This window comes from Dryobates pubescens, chromosome 35, assembly GCF_014839835.1.
Source record: "Dryobates pubescens isolate bDryPub1 chromosome 35, bDryPub1.pri, whole genome shotgun sequence".
NCBI lineage: Eukaryota > Metazoa > Chordata > Aves > Piciformes > Picidae > Dryobates > Dryobates pubescens.
The window spans coordinates 6,003,423-6,021,837 of NC_071646.1; the positions used below are offsets into that span (position 1 = coordinate 6,003,423).

At 66.4% G+C, this 18,415-nt stretch overlaps 1 protein-coding gene across 1 annotated transcript in view; it reads left to right on the forward strand.

The window, feature by feature from the left end:
* The first annotated feature begins 2,764 nt into the window (after positions 1-2,764).
* The window catches only part of CELSR2 (cadherin EGF LAG seven-pass G-type receptor 2), a 39,945-nt gene continuing 24,294 nt past the window's right edge, over positions 2,765-18,415 (forward strand). The window contains exons 1-7 of the mRNA XM_054176301.1: positions 2,765-3,350; positions 3,460-3,700; positions 4,349-7,539; positions 12,953-13,603; positions 14,670-14,892; positions 16,018-16,133; positions 17,891-17,979. Of these exons, the coding sequence (XP_054032276.1) occupies positions 2,765-3,350; positions 3,460-3,700; positions 4,349-7,539; positions 12,953-13,603; positions 14,670-14,892; positions 16,018-16,133; positions 17,891-17,979 (5,097 nt within the window). The remainder of the gene's footprint in view (positions 3,351-3,459; positions 3,701-4,348; positions 7,540-12,952; positions 13,604-14,669; positions 14,893-16,017; positions 16,134-17,890; positions 17,980-18,415) is intronic.

Below are 18,415 nucleotides of genomic sequence, written 5' to 3' on the forward strand. Positions count from 1 at the left end.
AGGACAGGATTGGGTGCTTGGATGGGTGCTGGAAGCGAGGCATGGGGGACGGGATGGGTGCTACTGGGGGTCTGCCAGGATGGGTGCTGGGGTGGGTGCTGGGGGAAGGGAGGTCAGGATGGGTGCTGGGATGGGTGCTGCTGGAGGTTACCAAAAGGGGTGGTGGGATGGGTGCCGGGGGGGGGGCAGGATGGGTGCCGGGGGAGCCAGATAAGTGCTGGAGGGGTTGGGATGGGCACTGGGGTGGGTACCAGAGGGCACTAAGCTGAGTGCTGGGGTGCCAGGCCGGGTGCCAGGCCGGGTGCCAGGCGCACCATGGGGGGGCTCCACCCACGACTCCCTGAACCCCACTTGGCAGCACTGGGGATATGCTGCACACCCCCCCCCCGGCCTCCCAGTGCCGCCCAGTGCCACACTGGGGGTCTCCCGGCGCCCCCCCAGCCCTGCAGTGCCCCCTGCCCACCTCCCCATGCTCCCCAGAGTGGCATCACAGCGAGGGGCAGCTGGCACCGGGCTGGGGCATGGGGCCCTGCCGTGTGCTGGGGCGTGACACGTGTGTGACGTGACACATGTGTGTCACAAGGGTCATGTGTGGCATGTATGTGTCGTGTGACACGTGTGTGGCACAAGGGTCAGGTGTGTGACACGTGTGGCACGTCTGTGACATGTATGGCACCCGTGTCACGTGTGTGCATGTCCCCTACACGTGTGTGCTGTGTGTGCTCCTTGCCTGCCTTGTGCACGTGTGTGCTGCGTGTGCCCTGTACATGTGTGCCCTGTACATGTGTGTGCCCTGTACATGTGTGCCCTGTACATGTGTGTGCTCTGTACATGTGTGTGCCCCGTACATGTGTGCTCTGTACATGTGTGTGCCCTGTACATGTGTGCCCTGTACATGTGTGTGCTCTGTACATGTGTGTGCCCCGTACATGTGTGCTCTGTACATGTGTGTGCCCTGTACATGTGTGTGCCTCGTACATGTGTGTGCCCTGTACATGTGTGTGCTCTGTACATGTGTGTGCTCTGTACATGTGTGTGCTCTGTACATGTGTGTGCCCCGTACATGTGTGCTCTGTACATGTGTGTGCTCTGTGTGTGCTCTCCATGCCTCATGCCCTGTGCAGGACAAGGCATGTGCAGAGCATGACACAGAACATGCATGGGCAGGGCATGAGACATGCAACACACACATGGATGTGGCCACACAGCACACACATGTGCAGGGCAAGAGACACACAGAGCACACATGGATGTGACCACACTGCACACACATGTGCAGGGCATGAGACACACAGCACGCACATGGATGTGACCACACTGCACACACATGTGCAGGGCACATGCAGAACACAGATGCACAAGGCATGCACAGGACACACACACGGCATGCCTTGTACATGTATGTTCTGCATGTGCTCTGTGTGCTGTGCCTGCACATGTGTGTTCTGTGTGCTCTCTGCAGCTGCCTCCTCCATGCATGTTCTGTGCATTCTTCATGCACACACCCTGTGCATGTATGTTCTGAGCATGCTCCATGCACATGCTCTGCCCATGCATGTTTTCTGGGTCATGCCTTGTGCATGTGTGTCCTGTGTCCGTGCCCTGCACTCACATGTTCTGTGTGTGCTCTGTGCACACACCTTCTACACGTGTGTTCTGTGTCACACCCTCTACATCTGTGCTCTCTCCATGTGCCATGCCCCCATATGTACATTCTGTGTGCTCTGTGCAGACACCCTGTACATGCATGTTCTGTGTCATGCCTTCTACATGCACGTTCCCTATGCTGTCTGTGTCATGCCTTGTACAGACATGTCCCATGTGCATGCCCTCTACATGTATGCTTTCTGTCTCACATATGTTATGTGTGCCCATGGCCTGTGCCTGTGTGTTCTATATGTGCTCTGTGCATCGTGCCCTGCACATGCATGTTCCGTGTGCATGCCCTTTACACGTGTGTTCTCTGTGTCATGCCATGTGCATGTGTGTTCTGTGCCATGCACTGCACACACATGTTCTGTGCCATGCCCTGCACACACATGTTCTGTGCCATGCCCTGCACATGTGTGTTCTGTGCCATGCCCTGCACATACATGTTCTGTGCCATGCCCTGCACATGTGTGTTCTGTGCCATGCCCTGCACACACATGTTCTGTGCCATGCCCTGCACATACATGTTCTGTGCCATGCCCTGCCCACACATGTTCTGTGCCATGCCCTGCACATGTGTGTTCTGTGCCATGCCCTGCACATACATGTTCTGTGCCATGCCCTGCACATGTGTGTTCTGTGCCATGCACTGCACACACATGTTCTGTGCCATGCCCTGCACATACATGTTCTGTGCCATGCCCTGCCCACACATGTTCTGTGCCATGCCCTGCACATCTATGTTCTGTGCCATGCCCTGCACATGTGTGTTCCGTGCCATGCCCAGCACATGTGTGTTCCGTGCCATGCCCAGCACATGTATGTTCCACACGTTCCCTGCCCGGCCCGCGCCTGTGCTCTGCGTGCACTCCATGTGCCTCCCCCTTGCTCCTCGCTGCCTCCGGTGCCCCCCGGTGCAGCCCCGGGCTCTGGGGGGTTGTCTGGAGGTGGTCCTGGGGGGCGCTGTGGGAGTGCAGCGCGGCCCCTTTAAGCGCGGCGCCGATGGGTGCAGCTCCCGGCCCCGCCCCGGCGGGAGCGCGCGGGCGGCGGGAGCGCGCAGGCGGCGACACCGGCTGGGGCTCAGCGGGCACCGGCGGCACCGGCCGCACCGGCCATGGGCGCTCCGCCCGCCCGCGGGGCCGCGCTCCCGGTGCTGCTGCTGCTGCTGCTGCTGCTGCCCGCACCGGGATCCGCCACCGGCGCCCGCACCGCCACCTGCCCGCCCGGCGCGCTCCTGCCGCTGCTTCAGCCCCGCCGCGGCACCGGGGACAGCGGCGGCTCCGGCGGCACTGGGGACAGCGGCGGAGCCAGGCCCTTCCCGAGCACCGACGCTTCCAGCGGCACCGGGGACAGCGGCGGCGACCGACCCTTCTCGGACACCGGCGGGGATGGGAACGGCCGCGGCGGCGGCGTTGAGACCGCATCGAGCAGCGGCGGAGATGGAAACGGCGGCGGCGGCGTTGGGACCGCATCGAGCAGCGGCGGGGATGGGAACGGCGGCGGCGCTGAGACCGCACCGGGCATCGGCGCTTCCAGCGGGGGCGGCCGCCGCGGCGGGCCCCTAGGCGGCGGCGGGCCCCAAGGCACCGGCGGCACCGGGAGCCCCGCGGGCACTGCGGATCCTCAAGGCCATGGAGGCACCTGGAGCACTGGGAACGCTGGAGGCACCGGGAACACTGGAGGCACCGGGAGCAGTGGAGGCACCGGGAGCACTGGAGGCACTGGGAACACTGGAGGCACTGGGAGCACTGGAGGCACTGAGAATGCTGGGGGCACTGAAGGCAGTGGGACCACTGGAGGCACCGGCAGCGCTGGAGGCACTGGGAGCGCTGGGGGCACTGGAGGCACTGGGGACGCTGGGGGCACCGGGAGCACTGGGGGCGCTGGGGACGCTGAGGGCACCGGGAGCACTGGGGGCGCTGGGGACACCCAAGTTCCCGGCCAGAGCAGCAGCATCGGGGGCACTGGGCACGCTGGGGGCACTGGGCACACCAACATCCCCGGGGGCACCAGCAGCGCCAGGGGTGTCGGGGCCGGCAGGGCCAGCCAAGTGCCCAGGAGCGCCAGGGGTGTCGGGGCCGGCAGGGCCAGCCAAGTGCCCAGGAGCGCCAGGGCTGCTGGACAAACTGGAGAGACTGGAAAATTCCCTAGGGACACCAGGAGCGCCAGGAAAGTCCCCGGGGACGCCAGGGATACTGGACGGACTGGGGGAACTGGAAAAGGGCCCAGCAGCACCAGGGAAGTCCCCAGGGACGCCAGCAGCACCAGGGAAAGTCCCCAGGGACGCCAGCAGCACCAGGGCCACTGGACCTGCTGGGGACACTGGGAAGGTCGCTGGAGACCCCCAGAGCAATAGGGAGACTGGGAATAACCCCAGGGCCACCGGGAGTGCCAGGGACAGTGGGGAGCCTGACCCCAGGGACATGAGCAGCACCGGGCAAGCCCCTAGGGACACTGGGAACAGCAGGGAGACTGGACGAGCTGGGGAGACTGGAAAAGCCCCCAGGGCCTCCAGGGATACAGGACCTGCTGGGGAGACTCAACATGTCCCGAGGGCCACCAGGGCCACCAGACCTGCTGGGGAGACTCAGCATGTCCCCAGGGCTACCAGGGCTACCAGACCTGCTGGGGAGACTCAGCATGTCCCCAGGGCTACCAGGGCCACCAGACCTGCTGGGGAGACTCAACATGTCCCCAGGGCTACCAGGGCCACCAGACCTGCTGGGGAGACTCAACATGTCCCCAGGGCCACCAGGAAAGTCCCCAGGGATGCCAGGAGCACCAGGGACACTGGAACTGATGAGGACACGGGGAAGCTCCCTGCAGACCCCAAGAGCAATAGGGATACTGGAGATACTGGGGAGACTGGGAATATCCCCAGGGCCACCAGACCTGCTGGGGAGACTCAGCATGTCCCCAGGGCCACCAGGGCCACCAGACCTGCTGGGGAGACTCAGCATGTCCCCAGGGCCACCAGGGCCACCAGACCTGCTGGGGAGACTCAGAAAGTCCCCAGAGACACCAGGAGCACCGAGGAGGCGACAGACATTGGGGACCCCCCACCCGCGGGCGCCACCGGCAGCCCGGCGAGCCGGCGCCGCCGCAGCCCCAACACGGCGCCCCAGTTCCAGCCCCCCAGCTACCAGGCCTCGGTGGGGGAGAACCAGCCGGCGGGGACGGCGGTGACGCAGGTGACGGCGGTGGACCCGGACGAGGGGGAGGCAGGGCAGCTGCGCTACGCCATGGCCGCCCTCTTCGACAGCCGCTCCGACGCCCTCTTCTCCATGGACCCCCTGAGCGGCGCCGTCGCCACCGCCGCCCCGCTGGACCGGGAGAGCAAGAGCAGCCACGTCTTCCGGGTGACGGCCACCGACGGCGGCACGCCGCGGCGCAGCGCCATGGCCACCCTGACGGTGACGGTGACGGACGCCAACGACCACGACCCGGCCTTCGAGCAGGCCGAGTACCGGGAGAGCGTGCGGGAGAACCTGGAGGTGGGCTACGAGGTGCTGACGGTGCGGGCCACCGACGGCGACGCCGGCCCCAACGCCAACCTCCTCTACCGGCTCCTCAACGGCGGCGGCCCCAACGAGGTCTTCGAGATCGACCCCCGCTCGGGGGTCATCCGCACCCGCGGCCCCGTGGACCGCGAGGCGGTGGAGGCCTTCGAGCTGCTGGTGGAGGCCACGGACCAAGGGCAGGAGCCGGGGCCCCGCAGCGCCACGGCCACCGTCCGCATCGCGGTGGAGGACGACAACGACAACGCGCCGCAGTTCGGCGAGCGGCGCTACGTGGCGCAGGTGCCCGAGGACGTGGCGCCCAACTCGGGCCTGCTGCGGGTGACGGCCACCGACCGCGACAAGGGCAGCAACGCCCTGGTGCACTACAGCATCGTCAGCGGCAACACCCGCGGCCACTTCTACATCGACGCCCAGACCGGCGCCCTGGACGTGGTCAGCCCCTTGGACTACGAAGTCACCAAGGAGTTCACCCTGCGGATCCGGGCGCAGGACGGGGGCCGCCCTCCCCTCTCCAACATCAGCGGCTTGGTGACCGTCCAAGTGCTGGACGTCAACGACAACGCCCCCATCTTCGTCAGCACCCCCTTCCAGGCCACCGTGCTGGAGAACGTCCCCGTGGGCTACTCCGTCATCCACATCCAGGCCATCGACGCCGACTCGGGCGACAACGGCCGCCTGGCCTACGCCCTCCTGGAGACCGGCGCCGGCTTCCCCTTCGCCATCAACAACAGCACCGGCTGGATCGTGGTGGCCTCCGAGCTGGACCGGGAGGCGGTGGACTTCTACAGCTTCGGGGTGGAGGCGCAGGACCAGGGGAGCCCTCCCCTGGCCTCCTCGGCCAGCGTCAGCGTCACGGTGCTGGACGTCAACGACAACAGCCCCGAGTTCACGCAGCGGGAGTACGGCGCCCGGCTGAACGAGGACGCGGCGGTGGGCAGCAGCGTCCTCACCGTCTCCGCCCTCGACCGGGACGCCAACAGCGTCATCACCTACCAGATCTCGGGGGGCAACACCCGCAACCGCTTCGCCATCACCAGCCAGAGCGGCGGGGGGCTCATCTCCCTCGCCCTCCCCCTGGACTACAAGCTGGAGCGCCAGTACCTCCTCACCGTCGCCGCCTCGGACGGCACCCGGCAGGACACCGCCCAGGTGGTGGTGAACGTCACCGACGCCAACACCCACCGGCCGGTCTTCCAGAGCTCCCACTACACCGTCACCGTCCACGAGGACCGGCCGGTGGGCACCACGGTGGCGGTGATCAGCGCCACGGACGAGGACACGGGGGAGAACGCCCGCATCACCTACCTGATGGAGGACAGCATCCCCCAGTTCCGCATCGCCCCCCAGAGCGGCGCCGTCACCACCCAGATGGAGCTGGACTACGAGGAGCAGGTGTCCTACACCCTGGCGGTCACGGCGCGCGACAACGGCATCCCCCAGAAGTCCGACACCACCTACCTGGAGATCCTGGTGAGCGACGTCAACGACAACGCCCCCCAGTTCCTGCGCCACTCCTACCAGGGCTCGGTCTACGAGGACGTGCCGGCCTTCACCAGCGTCCTGCAGGTCTCCGCCACCGACCGCGACTCCGGCCTCAACGGCCGCGTCTCCTACACCTTCCAAGGGGGCGACGACGGCGACGGCGACTTCATCATCGAGTCCACCTCCGGCATCGTCCGCACCCTGCGCCGCCTGGACCGGGAGAACGTGGCCCTCTACGCCCTGCGCGCCTTCGCCGTCGACAAGGGGGTGCCGGCCAAGAGGACGCCGGTGGAGATCCAGGTGACGGTGCTGGACGTCAACGACAACCCGCCGGTCTTCGAGCGGGACGAGTTCGACGTCTTTGTGGAGGAGAACAGCCCCATCGGGCTGGTGGTGGCCAGGATCACCGCCACCGACCCCGACGAGGGCACCAACGCCCAGGTCATGTACCAGATCGTGGAGGGCAACATCCCGGAGGTCTTCCAGCTGGACATCTTCTCCGGGGAGCTCACCGCCTTGGCCGACCTGGACTACGAGACCAAGGCCGAGTACGTCATGGTGGTCCAGGCCACCTCGGCCCCCCTGGTCAGCAGGGCCACCGTCCACGTCCGCCTGCGCGACGCCAACGACAACAGCCCCCAGCTGCAGAACTTCGAGATCCTCTTCAACAACTACATCACCAACCGCTCCGGCAGCTTCCCCGGGGGGGTCATCGGCCGCGTCCCCGCCCGCGACCCCGACGTCTCCGACCGCCTCACCTACGCCTTCGAGCAGGGCAACGAGCTCAACCTGCTGCTGCTGGACCCCCGCAGCGGCGACCTGCGCCTCAGCCCCGCCCTGGACAACAACCGCCCCCTGGAGGCCGTCATGAGGGTCTCCGTCTCAGGTAAAGGCTCTTCCCCCCCCCCCCCCGGCCCCCTCCTTCCTTCCCCCTCAGCTTTAGGGGCTGGAAGGGGCCTGGAAAGATCATCTCATGGTTAAGGGGATGGGGAGGGGGGCTGGGTTGAGGTGAGGAGGGGTACAGGAGCAAGATTTGGGGCTGAGGAAAGCTTTGTGGCTGCTCTGTGCCCTTTGTGGGTGCTCTGTCCCCTTTGTGGGTGCTCTGACTCCTTTGTGGGTGCTCTGTGCCCTTTGTGGGTGCTCTGACCCCTTTGTGGGTGCTCTGTGCCCTTTGTGGGTGCTCTGACCCCTTTGTAGGTGCTCTGACCCCTTTGTAGGTGCTCTGACCCCTTTGTGGGTACTCTGTGCCCTTTGTGGGTGCTCTGTCCCCTTTGTGGGTGCTCTGACCCCTTTGTGGGTGCTCTGTCCCCTTTGTGGGTGCTCTGTCCCCTTTGTAGGTGCTCTGTCCCCTTTGTAGGTGGTCTGTCCCTTTTATAGGTGCTCTATCCCCTTTGTGGGTGCTCTGTCCCCTTTGTGGGTGCTCTATCCCCTTTGTAGGTGCTCTGACCCCTTTGTGGGTGCTCTGTCTCCTTTGTAGGTGCTCTGTCTCCTTCGTGAGTGCTCTGTCCCCTTTGTGGGTGCTCTATCCCCGTTGTAGGTGCTCTATCCCCTTTGTGGGTGCTCTGTCCCCTTTGTAGGTGGTCTGTCCCTTTTATAGGTGCTCTGTCTCCTTCGTGGGTGCTCTGTCCCCTTTGTGGGTGCTCTATCCCCGTTGTAGGTGCTCTATCCCCTTTGTGGGTGCTCTGTCCCCTTTGTAGGTGCTCTGTCTCCTTCGTGGGTGCTCTGTGCCCTTTGTGGGTGCTCTATCCCCTTTGTGGGTGCTCTGTCTCCTTTGTGGGTGCTCTGACCCCTTTGTAGGTGCTCTGACCCCTTTGTGGGTGCTCTGTCCCCTTTCAGGTCTTGACCCCCCCCCCTCCAGCTGGGTTTTGCACTCAGGGAGGTACAGGACTGAGATTTGGGACTGAGGAAACCTTTGTGGGTGCTCTGACCCCATTGTGGGTGCTCTATCCCCTTTGTGGGTGCTCTGACCCCTTTGTGGGTGCTCTGTCCCCTTTCACATGGGTCCTGACCACCTTGCAGATGGGTTTTGGAGGTAGGGAGGTACAGGACTGAGATTTGGGGCTCAAACCTTTGTGGGTGCTGTGAACCCTTTCAGGTGGGTCCCGACTCCCCTCCAGCTGGATTTTGGAGGTTGAGGGGGTACAGGACTGAGATTTGGGGCTGAGGAAACCTTTGTGGGTGGTCTCTCCCCTTTGTGGGTGCTCTGTCCCCTTTCAGGTGGGTCCTGACCCCCCTGCAGCTGGGTTTTGGAGGTTGAGGGGGTACAGGACCAGGGTTTGGGCCTGAGGAAACCTTTGTGGGTGCTCTGTCCCCTTTGTGGGTGCTCTGTCCCCTCTCAGGTGGGTCCTGACCCCCCCCTCCAGCTGGGTGTTGGAGGTGTTTTGGGGTCCCACCTCTCAACCTTGATGGTCTCCTCTGGATCTGAGGAGGGGGGAGGGAGGATGGGGGGGATAGGGATGCTGTGCCTCCCCCAGTCTCCCCAGCCCCATCAGTGGGTGTCCCCCACAGCCTCTTTTCCTTCCCCAAGCCCAGTCCTAGCCCTGGGGTGTCTGGGGGGGGGGGCAATACCCTGGTGCATGTTTGGAGGGGGTCAGAACCTTGTGGCAGGAGATTTGGGGGGGGGGGTGGTGGGAAGGAGACTGTGTGTACCTGGGGAGGGGGTTCTGGCACCTTGCTGTTTGTTTGGGGGGGGGCAGGACCCACTCCATGTGTTTAGGGGGGGCACAGGGCCTGTACCTTCATTTGAGGTGGGGGGCAGAGGCTGCTATGTGCATGGAGATCCCATTCCCCTAATGTGTATGGTTGGGGGAGGGGGGCAATGAGTGAATCTGGGGGGGCTCAGGGTCCAGTGCAGCATCTGGGGGGGGTGGGGGTCCCAGCACCCCACTACCTGTTTCCAGAAGGCCCCAATGCTTGTATTTGCTGGGGGGGGGGGGGGAGGGCAACACCAGGGTCTCTCTGTTGGGGGGGGTCCCAAAACCCATTGTGTCAGTTTTGGGGGGGGGATCAGTGGTGGGAATGGGACAAGGAGAGGCTGTGAGGATGCTCAGCCTGGTTTGGGTGCTGGGGGGGGCGCTGGGGGGGGTCAGTGGTGGGAATGGGACAAGGAGAGGCTGTGCTGGGGATGCTCAGCCTGGTTTGGGTGCTGGGGGGGCGCTGGGGGGGGTCAGTGGTGGGAATGGGACAAGGAGAGGCTGTGCTGGGGATGCTCAGCCTGGTTTGGGTGCTGGGGGGGGGCGCTGGGGGGGGGTCAGTGGTGGGAATGGGACAAGGAGAGGCTGTGAGGATGCTCAGCCTGGTTTGGGTGCTGGGGGGGGGCGGGGGGGGGTCAGTGGTGGGAATGGGACAAGGAGAGGCTGTGCTGGGGATGCTCAGCCTGGTTTGGGTGCTGGGGGGGGGCGCTGGGGGGGGTCAGTGGTGGGAATGGGACAAGGAGAGGCTGGCTGTGGGGATGCTCAGCCTGGTTTGGGTGCTGGGGGGGGCCGCTGGGGGGGGTCAGTGGTGGGAATGGGACAAGGAGAGGCTGTGCTCAGGATGCTCAGCCTGGTTTGGGTGCTGGGGGGGGCGCTGGGGGGTTTTCAGTGCTGGGGGGGGTTGGGGGGGGGGAGTGAAAGTGAGTCACAGGCCATGTCCTGACATCACTTGTCCCCAACCACGTGTCCCACATCACCCCCTCTCCCCCCCCCGCCTCAAGACCCTCCCTGGGCTGGGGGTCCTCGATCCAGCTGCACAAAGAAGGGGGGGGGGCGAGCCCAGAGCACAAAGGGAGGGGGCAGGGAACCCCCACACACACTCCAACCCCCCCCCCCCCCGCCCAGGGCGGGGGCAGCCGGGAGGGGAACAAAGGGTCTGGGCCATAGCTGGGCCCCCGCGGCCGCAGCCATGGCAACCCCCCCGCCGGCCACCGGGCAACCCCGGCCCCCTGCCACCAGCCCCCACCTCACCCCCAGCCCCCTCCTCACCCCCAGCCCCCTCCCCACCCCGCGCTGCCGCCTCCATCTGTCCGCCCACCGCCCACTCTCCATCTGTCCCGCGGCCCCCTCGTCCTGGCCGGGAGGAGGAGGAGGAGGAGGAAGGTTGGCGTCCCGCTGCCGGGCACAGCCTTTGCTGGCCACCACCCCCCCCCCTCCTGGCCCCTGCTGGGTGAGGTGGGATGGGTGCCCCCTACCCAGTGAGGTGGGATGGGTGCCCTCTATCCAGTGAGGTGGGGTGAGTGCCCTCTATCCAGTGAGGTGGGATGGGTGCCCCCTACCCAGTAAGGTGGGATGGGTGCCCTCTATCCAGTGAGGTGGGGTGAGTGCCCTCTATCCAGTGAGGTGGGATGGGTGTCCCCTACCCAGTGAGGTGGGATGGGTGCCCCCTATCCAGTGAGGTGGGATGGGTGCCCCCTACCCAGTGAGGTGGGATGGGTGCCCTCTATCCAGTGAGGTGGGATGGGTGCCCCCTACCCTGTGAGGTGGGATGGGTGCCCCCTACCCAGTGAGGTGGGATGGGTGCCCCCTATCCAGTGAGGTGGGATGGGTGCCCCCTACCCTGTGAGGTGGGATGGGTGCCCCCTACCCAGTGAGGTGGGGTGGGTGCCCTCTATCCAGTGAGGTGGGATGGGTGTCCCCTACCCAGTGAGGTGGGATGGGTGTCCCCTACCCAGTGAGGTGGGGTGGGTGCCCCATAGCTGGTGAGGTGGGGTGGGTGCCCCCCAGCCAGTGCTAGCCCTCTCCCACCATCCCCATCCCATGGTGGCCATCAGGATGGGTGCCCCATGGGGCTGTCCCCAGCCCCACAGCCAGCTCCGTTGCCATCCCCCTGTCACCACCACTGTCCCCAGCCTGTGGTGGCCAAGCAGGATGGGTGCCCCATAGGTCCATCCTGCAGTGACCAAGGTGTGGGGGGGCACCCCATAATAGGCACTGTCCCCATTCAGTGGTGGCCAAGCAGAGCAGGCACCCCATAGCCAGCACCATGCCATGGTGGCCAGCTGGGATGGGTGTCCTATCCCCATCCTCATGCCATGGGGGCCAAGCAGGATGGGTGCTCCATCATTGCCACCACCCCCCTCCCATGGTGCTGGTCAGGATGGGTGCCAGGGCAGGTGCTGTCCACATCCCACTGTAGCTGAGCAGGATGGGTACCCCAGAGCCACCACTGTCCCCATTCCACTGTCCCCAGCCTGTGGTGCCCACCAGGACGGCTTCCCCATCACCATCCTCATCCTGTGGCCACAATAGCCCCATGGCCACAGCAACCCCAGGCAGTGCCACAGGCTGGGGGCAGAGTGGCTGAGAGCAGCCAGGCAGAGAGGGACCTGGGGGAGTGGTGGAGAGCAGCTGAACAGGAGCCAGCAGGGTGCCCAGGGGGCCAAGAAGGCCAAGGGCAGCCTGGCCTGCAGCAGGCAGAGTGTGGCCAGCAGCAGCAGGGAGCTCATCCTGCCCTGTGCTCAGCACTGCTGAGGCCACAGCTGGAGTCCTGTGGCCAGCTCTGGGCTCCTCAGGTCAGGAAAGAGGTTGAGCTGCTGGAAGGTGTCCAGAGAAGGGCAACAAAGCTGGGGAGGGGTCTGGGGCACAGCCCTGGGAGGAGAGGCTGAGGGAGCTGGGGTTGCTTAGCCTGCAGGAGAGGAGGCTCAGGGGAGACCTTCTTGCTCTCTGCAACTGCCTGCAGGGAGGTTGGAGCCAGCTGGGGGTTGGGCTCTTCTCCCAGGCACCCAGCAGCAGAACAAGAGGACACAGTCTCAAGCTGTGCCAGGGGAGGTTCAGGCTGGAGGGGAGGAAGAAATTCTTCCCAGAGAGAGAGATTGGCCCTGGGGATGTGCTGCCCAGGGAGGTGGTGGAGTCCCCATCCCTGGAGGGGTTTAGGGAGAGTCTGGCTGAGGCCCTTGGTGCCATGGTTGAGTTGATCAGATGGTGCTGGGGGAGAGGTTGGACTTGGTGAGCTCCAAGATCTTTCCCAACCTGGTTCATTCTATTCTATTCTATTCTATTCTATTCTATTCTATTCTATTCTATTCCATTCCATTCCATTCCATTCCATTCCATTCCATTCCATTCCATTCCATTCCATTCCATTCTATCCTGTGGTGCCCACCAGGATGTGTTCCTCATCACCACCATCCCCACCCCGTGGTGCCCACCGGGACAGGGGCTCCATCCCCACCAGCAGCCCCGCTGTGTGGTGCCCACCGGGACAGGGGCTCCATCCCCACCAGCAGCCCCGCTGTGTGGTGCCCACCGGGACAGGGGCTCCAGCCCCACCCCGCGGTGGGCGATGCCGTCGCTGACCCCCTCCTCGTGTGTGTCCCCCCCCAGACGGAGTTCACAGCGCCACGGCGCAGTGCACGCTGCGGGTGACGGTGATCACGGACGAGATGCTGAGCAACAGCATCACCCTGCGCCTGGCCGACATGTCCCAGGAGCGCTTCCTCTCGCCGCTCCTCAGCCGCTTCCTGGAGGGGGTGGCCACCGTCCTGGGCACCCCTCGCCACCGCGTGGTCCTCTTCAACATCCAGACCGACACCGACGTGGGGTCGGCCGCCCGGATCCTCAACGTCAGCCTCTCGGTGCTGCTGCCCGCCTCGGGGCAGGGCTCGTCCCGCTTCTTCTCCTCGGAGGAGCTGCAGGAGAGGCTCTACCTGAACCGCTCCCTGCTGGCCTCCATCTCGGCCCAGCGGGTGCTGCCCTTCGACGACAACATCTGCCTGCGGGAGCCCTGCGAGAACTACCTGCGCTGCGTCTCGGTGCTGCAGTTCGACAGCTCCGCTCCCTTCCTGGCCTCCGACACCATCCTCTTCCGGCCCATCCACCCCGTCACCGGCCTGCGCTGCCGCTGCCCCCCCGGCTTCACCGGCGACTACTGCGAGACCGAGATCGACCTCTGCTACTCCAGCCCCTGCGGCCCCCACGGGCACTGCCGCAGCCGCGAGGGAGGCTACACCTGCGAGTGCCAGGAGGACTACACCGGTGAGAGCCGGGGGGGAGGAGAAGGAGGAGGAGGAGGAGGAGAGGGAGGGCACCTTGTGCCCATCAGCCTCCATCTGTGCATCCATCTGCCCGTCCGTCCATCTACATCCATCCCTCCCTCTCTCCCTCCATCCATCCATCCATTCCTCCATCCCTCCCACCCTTCCTCCCTCCATCCTTCCATCCATCCATCCATCCACCCATCCATTCCTCCCTCCATCCCTCCATCCCTCTCTCCCTCCCTCCATCCATCCCTCCATCCATCTCTATCCATCCATCCATCCTTCCCTCTATCCATCCAGCCCTCCCTCCATCCATCCCCATCCATCCCTCCCTCCCTCCCTCCCTCCATCCATCCATCTCCATCCATTCCTCCATCCATCCATCCATCCATCCATCCATCCATCCATCCCTCCCTCCCTCCTTCATCCTTCCTCCATCCCTCTTCTTTCCTTCTTCCATCCTTCTTCTATCCTCCATCCCTCCTCCCCTCTTCCACCCCTCCTCCATCCTTCCTCTCTCCCTCCTCTATCTCCTATATCCCTCCCTCCTCCTATCTCCTCCTCTGTCTCCATCACCTTTATCTTCCTCCTCTCTCCCATCTTCACCTTCCTCCCTCCCTGCAGGAGGGCAGAGGTGAGGGCACAGGGACCCTGCTGAGGGCCAGAGCCTTGGGGACACCCTGGCCACACCCTGGCCACACCCCAGTGGCCCCCAGCACCCTATCCCCACCACAGCTGGCCTGGGATGGGGGGGGAGGGGAAGGGACACGCCTTGGTCCCTGGGGACAGCTCCCCCCAGCCCTGGGGTCCCTTTGGCACTGCCAGCCCCCACCAGGGGACACCCAGGTCGGGGGGTGCCAGCGCCGGGATGCTGGGGGTCGCCACGGCGACGGGAGGCTGTTGCCAGGGTGATGCAGCTGGGGATGAAGGCTCTGGAGCTGGGGGTGGGCAGTGAGAGGGGCTCCCCAGTGCCCCCACCCCCCGTTTTCTGAGGGGGGGATGAAGGGGGGGGGGGTCGCTGGGTGCCCTGCTGCCGGCGCTGATGCCAGCCGGGCTTGGCACAGGGGAGCACTGCGAGCTGAGCGCCCGGGGCGGGCGCTGCGCCCCGGGGGTGTGCCGCAATGGGGGCACCTGCCTGAACCTGCTGGTGGGGGGGTTCCGCTGCCAGTGCCCCCCCGGGCACTACGAGAAGCCCTTCTGCACCATGAGCACCAGGAGCTTCCCCCCGAGCTCCTTCCTCACCTTCCGCGGCCTGCGGCAGCGCTTCCACTTCACCCTCGCCCTCACGTGAGCCCCCGCCGGGGGGAGGGGGCGCGGGGGGGGGGGGGGGGGGGCGGGCACGGGGGGTGCCCGCCCGGGCGAGGGGGTGTGGGGACCCCAGGGGTGCCGTGCGGGGAGTGAGGGGGGTGGCGGCATCCCCCCGGGGTGTCAGGATGGGGGTGGGTGTTCCGTGGGCATCAGGGATGGGAAGTGGGGTGCTGGGTGCCCAGCATCACCTGGGCATCAGGGGGTGAGTGGTGGGTGGTCTGTGGGCATCAGGGATGGGAAGTGGGGTGCTGGGTGCCCAGCATCACCTGGGCATCAGGGGGTGAGTGGTGGGTGGTCTGTGGGCATCAGGGATGGGAGGTGGGGTGCTGGGTGCCCAGCATCACCTGGGCATCAGGGGGTGAGTGGTGGGTGGTCTGTGGGCATCAGGGATGGGAAGTGGGGTGCTGGGTGCCCTCTGGGCATCACCTGGGCATCAGGGGGTGAGTGGTCCACGGGCATCAGTGGTGGGATGTGGGGTGCTGGGTGCCCTCTGGGCATCACCTGGGCATCAGATAGGGTATGGGTGGTGGTTGTCCCCTGGGCATCATCTGGAGTGGTGGGATGTAGGGTGATGGGTGCCCTGTGGGCATCACACGGGGTAGGAGGTGGTGGGCATCCTGTGGGCATGATGCAGGGCACCCCGTGGGCATTGCATGGGCATCAGGGTGTGGGTGGTGGCTGTTCCCTGGGCATCATCTGGAGCGGTGGGATGTAGGGTGCTGGGTGCCCTGTGGGCATCACATGAGCATCAGATAGGGTGTGGGCTGATGGGTGCCCCCTGGCCATCATCTGTGGTGGGAGGCGGTTGGCATCCTGTGGGCATCAGATGGGACGTGGGGTGCCAGGTGCCCTGTGGGCATCACATGGGCATCAGGGGGTGGGTGGGGGTTGTTCCCTGGGCATCAGTGATGGGATGTGGGGTGCCAGGTGCCCCGTGGGCATCACCTAGGGCGACGGGAGACACGGGCCGGGGGGTGCCAGGCAGCGGGGCGGGAGGCGGCGGGCACCGCGCGGGGGCGGGGAGCGGGGGGGGGGGCACCCAGCCGAGCGGCGAGCCCTGGGCAGGGGGTGACGGGCAGGGGTTGGCACTCTCGCCCGTGCCAGGTTCGCCACCAGGGAGCGGGACGGGCTCCTGCTCTACAACGGCCGCTTCAACGAGCGCCACGACTTCGTGGCCCTGGAGATCGTGGCCGAGCAGCTCCAGCTCACCTTCTCCGCAGGTACGGGCACCCTGCCCACCCCCGCGGGCACTGCGGGCACCCTGCCCACCCCCGCGGGCACTGCGGGCACCGTGAACACCCCCTGACCCCCCCCCCGGGCACTGCGGGCACCCTGCCCACCCCCGCGGGCACTGCGGGCACCGTGAACACCCCCTGACCCCCCCCCCCGGGCACTGCGGGCACCCTGCCCACCCCTGCAGGCACTGCGGGCACTGTGAACACCCCCTGACCCCCCCCCCTGGGCACTGCGGGCACCCTGCCCACCCCCCCCGGGCACTGCGGGCACTGTGAACACCCCCTGACCCCCCCCCCGGGCACTGCGGGCACCCTGCCCACCCCCGCGGGCACTGCGGGCACCATGAACACCCCCTGACCCCTCCTGGGCACTGCGGGCACCCTGCCCACCCCCGCGGGCACTGCGGGCACCATGAACACCCCCTGACCCCCCCCGGGCACTGCGGGCACCCTGCCCACCCCCGCGGGCACTGCGGGCACCCTACCCACCCCCGCGGGCACTGCGGGCACCCTGCCCACCCCCGCGGGCACTGCGGGCACCCTGCCCACCCCCCCGGGCACTGCGGGCACCGTGAACACCCCCTGACCCCCCCCCCCGGGCACTGCGGGCACCCTGCCCACCCCCGCGGGCACTGCGGGCACCGTGAACACCCCCTGACACCCCCGGGCACTGCGGGCACCCTGCCCACCCCCGCGGGCACTGCGGGCACCGTGAACACCCCCTGACCCCCCCCCCCGGGCACTGCGGGCACCGTGAACACCCCCGCGGGCACTGCGGGCACCGTGAACACCCCCTGACCCCCCCCCGGGCACTGCAGGCACCCTGCCCACCCCCCCGGGCACTGCGGGCACTGTGAACACCCCCTGACCCCCACCCCGGGCACTGCGGGCACCCTGCCCACCCCCGTGGGCACTGCGGGCACCGTGAACACCCCCCCGGGCACTCCAGACTGTGCCCACCCCCTGCCCCCCTGGGCACTGCAGGCACCGTGCCCACCCCTGCAGGCACTGTGGGCACCATGAACACCCCCTGATCCCCCCCGGGCACTGCGGGCACCATGAACACCCTCCCCGGGCACTCCGGACTCTATGCCCACCCCCTGCCCACCCCCGTGGGCACTGCGGGCACCATGAACACCCCCCTGGGCACTGTGGGCACCCTGCCCACCCCCTGACCTCCCCCCGGGCACTGTGGGCACCCTGCCCACCCCTGCGGCCACTGCGGGCACCCTGCCCACTGCCTGACCCCCACGGGCACTGCGGGCACTGCGGGCACTGTGCCCACCCCCTGCCCCCCTGGGCACTGCAGGCACCGTGCCCACTGCCTGCCCCCCCCCCAGGCGCTGTGGGCACTGCAGCCTGCTCATTACCATCCATGGCACTGCAGCCTGGGCATCGTGGCCCTGGCACTGCATCCCTTGCATAGCATCCCTGGCACTGCCTCCTGGGCACTGCCTGGCACTGCCTCCCTTGGCACTGCCTCCTGGGCATCTCATTCCTGGCGCTGCAGCCCATGTGTCACATCCCTGCCAACATCTCCTGCACCCCTTGCACTGCCTGGCACTGGCCCCTGGGCACTGGGCATCCCCACCCCTTGGCACTACATCCTGGGCCGTCATCCCCCTGGCACCGCATCCCTGGCACTGCATCCTGGGCACCCCACCCTTGGCACCTCCTCCCTGGCACCTCCCCACACACACACCCCTGTACCCACACCCAGTGCCCACTGCTGATGCCCACAGGTGAGACCACCACCACCGTGTCCCCCTTTGTGCCCGGCGGGGTCAGCGATGGGCAGTGGCACCGAGTCCAGCTGCACTACTACAACAAGGTGGGGGGCAGGGGGGGGCACTTGGGGGGCACTGGGGGGGGGGCAAAAAATGAGGGGGGGGATGGGGGTGAGGGGAGGCAGGGAAGGGTTTGGGGGGGAGAAGAGGACTGGGGGGGGCTGGGGATGGAGGTGGGGGGGTCAGGATGGAGCTGGGGGGGTCAGGATGGAGCTGGGGGGGTCTGGAGATGGAGTTGGGGGGGTCTGGAGATGGAGTTGGGGGGGTCTGGAGATGGAGTTGGGGGGTCAGGATGGATCTGGGGGGGTCAGGATGGAGCTGGGGGGGTCAGGATGGAGCTGGGGGGTCTGGAGATGGTGTTGGGGGGTCAGGATGGATCTGGGGGGGTCAGGATGGATCTGGGGGGGTCTGGAGATGGAGTTGGGGGGTCTGGAGATGGAGTTGGGGGGGGTCAGGATGGAGCTGGGGGGGTCTGGAGAT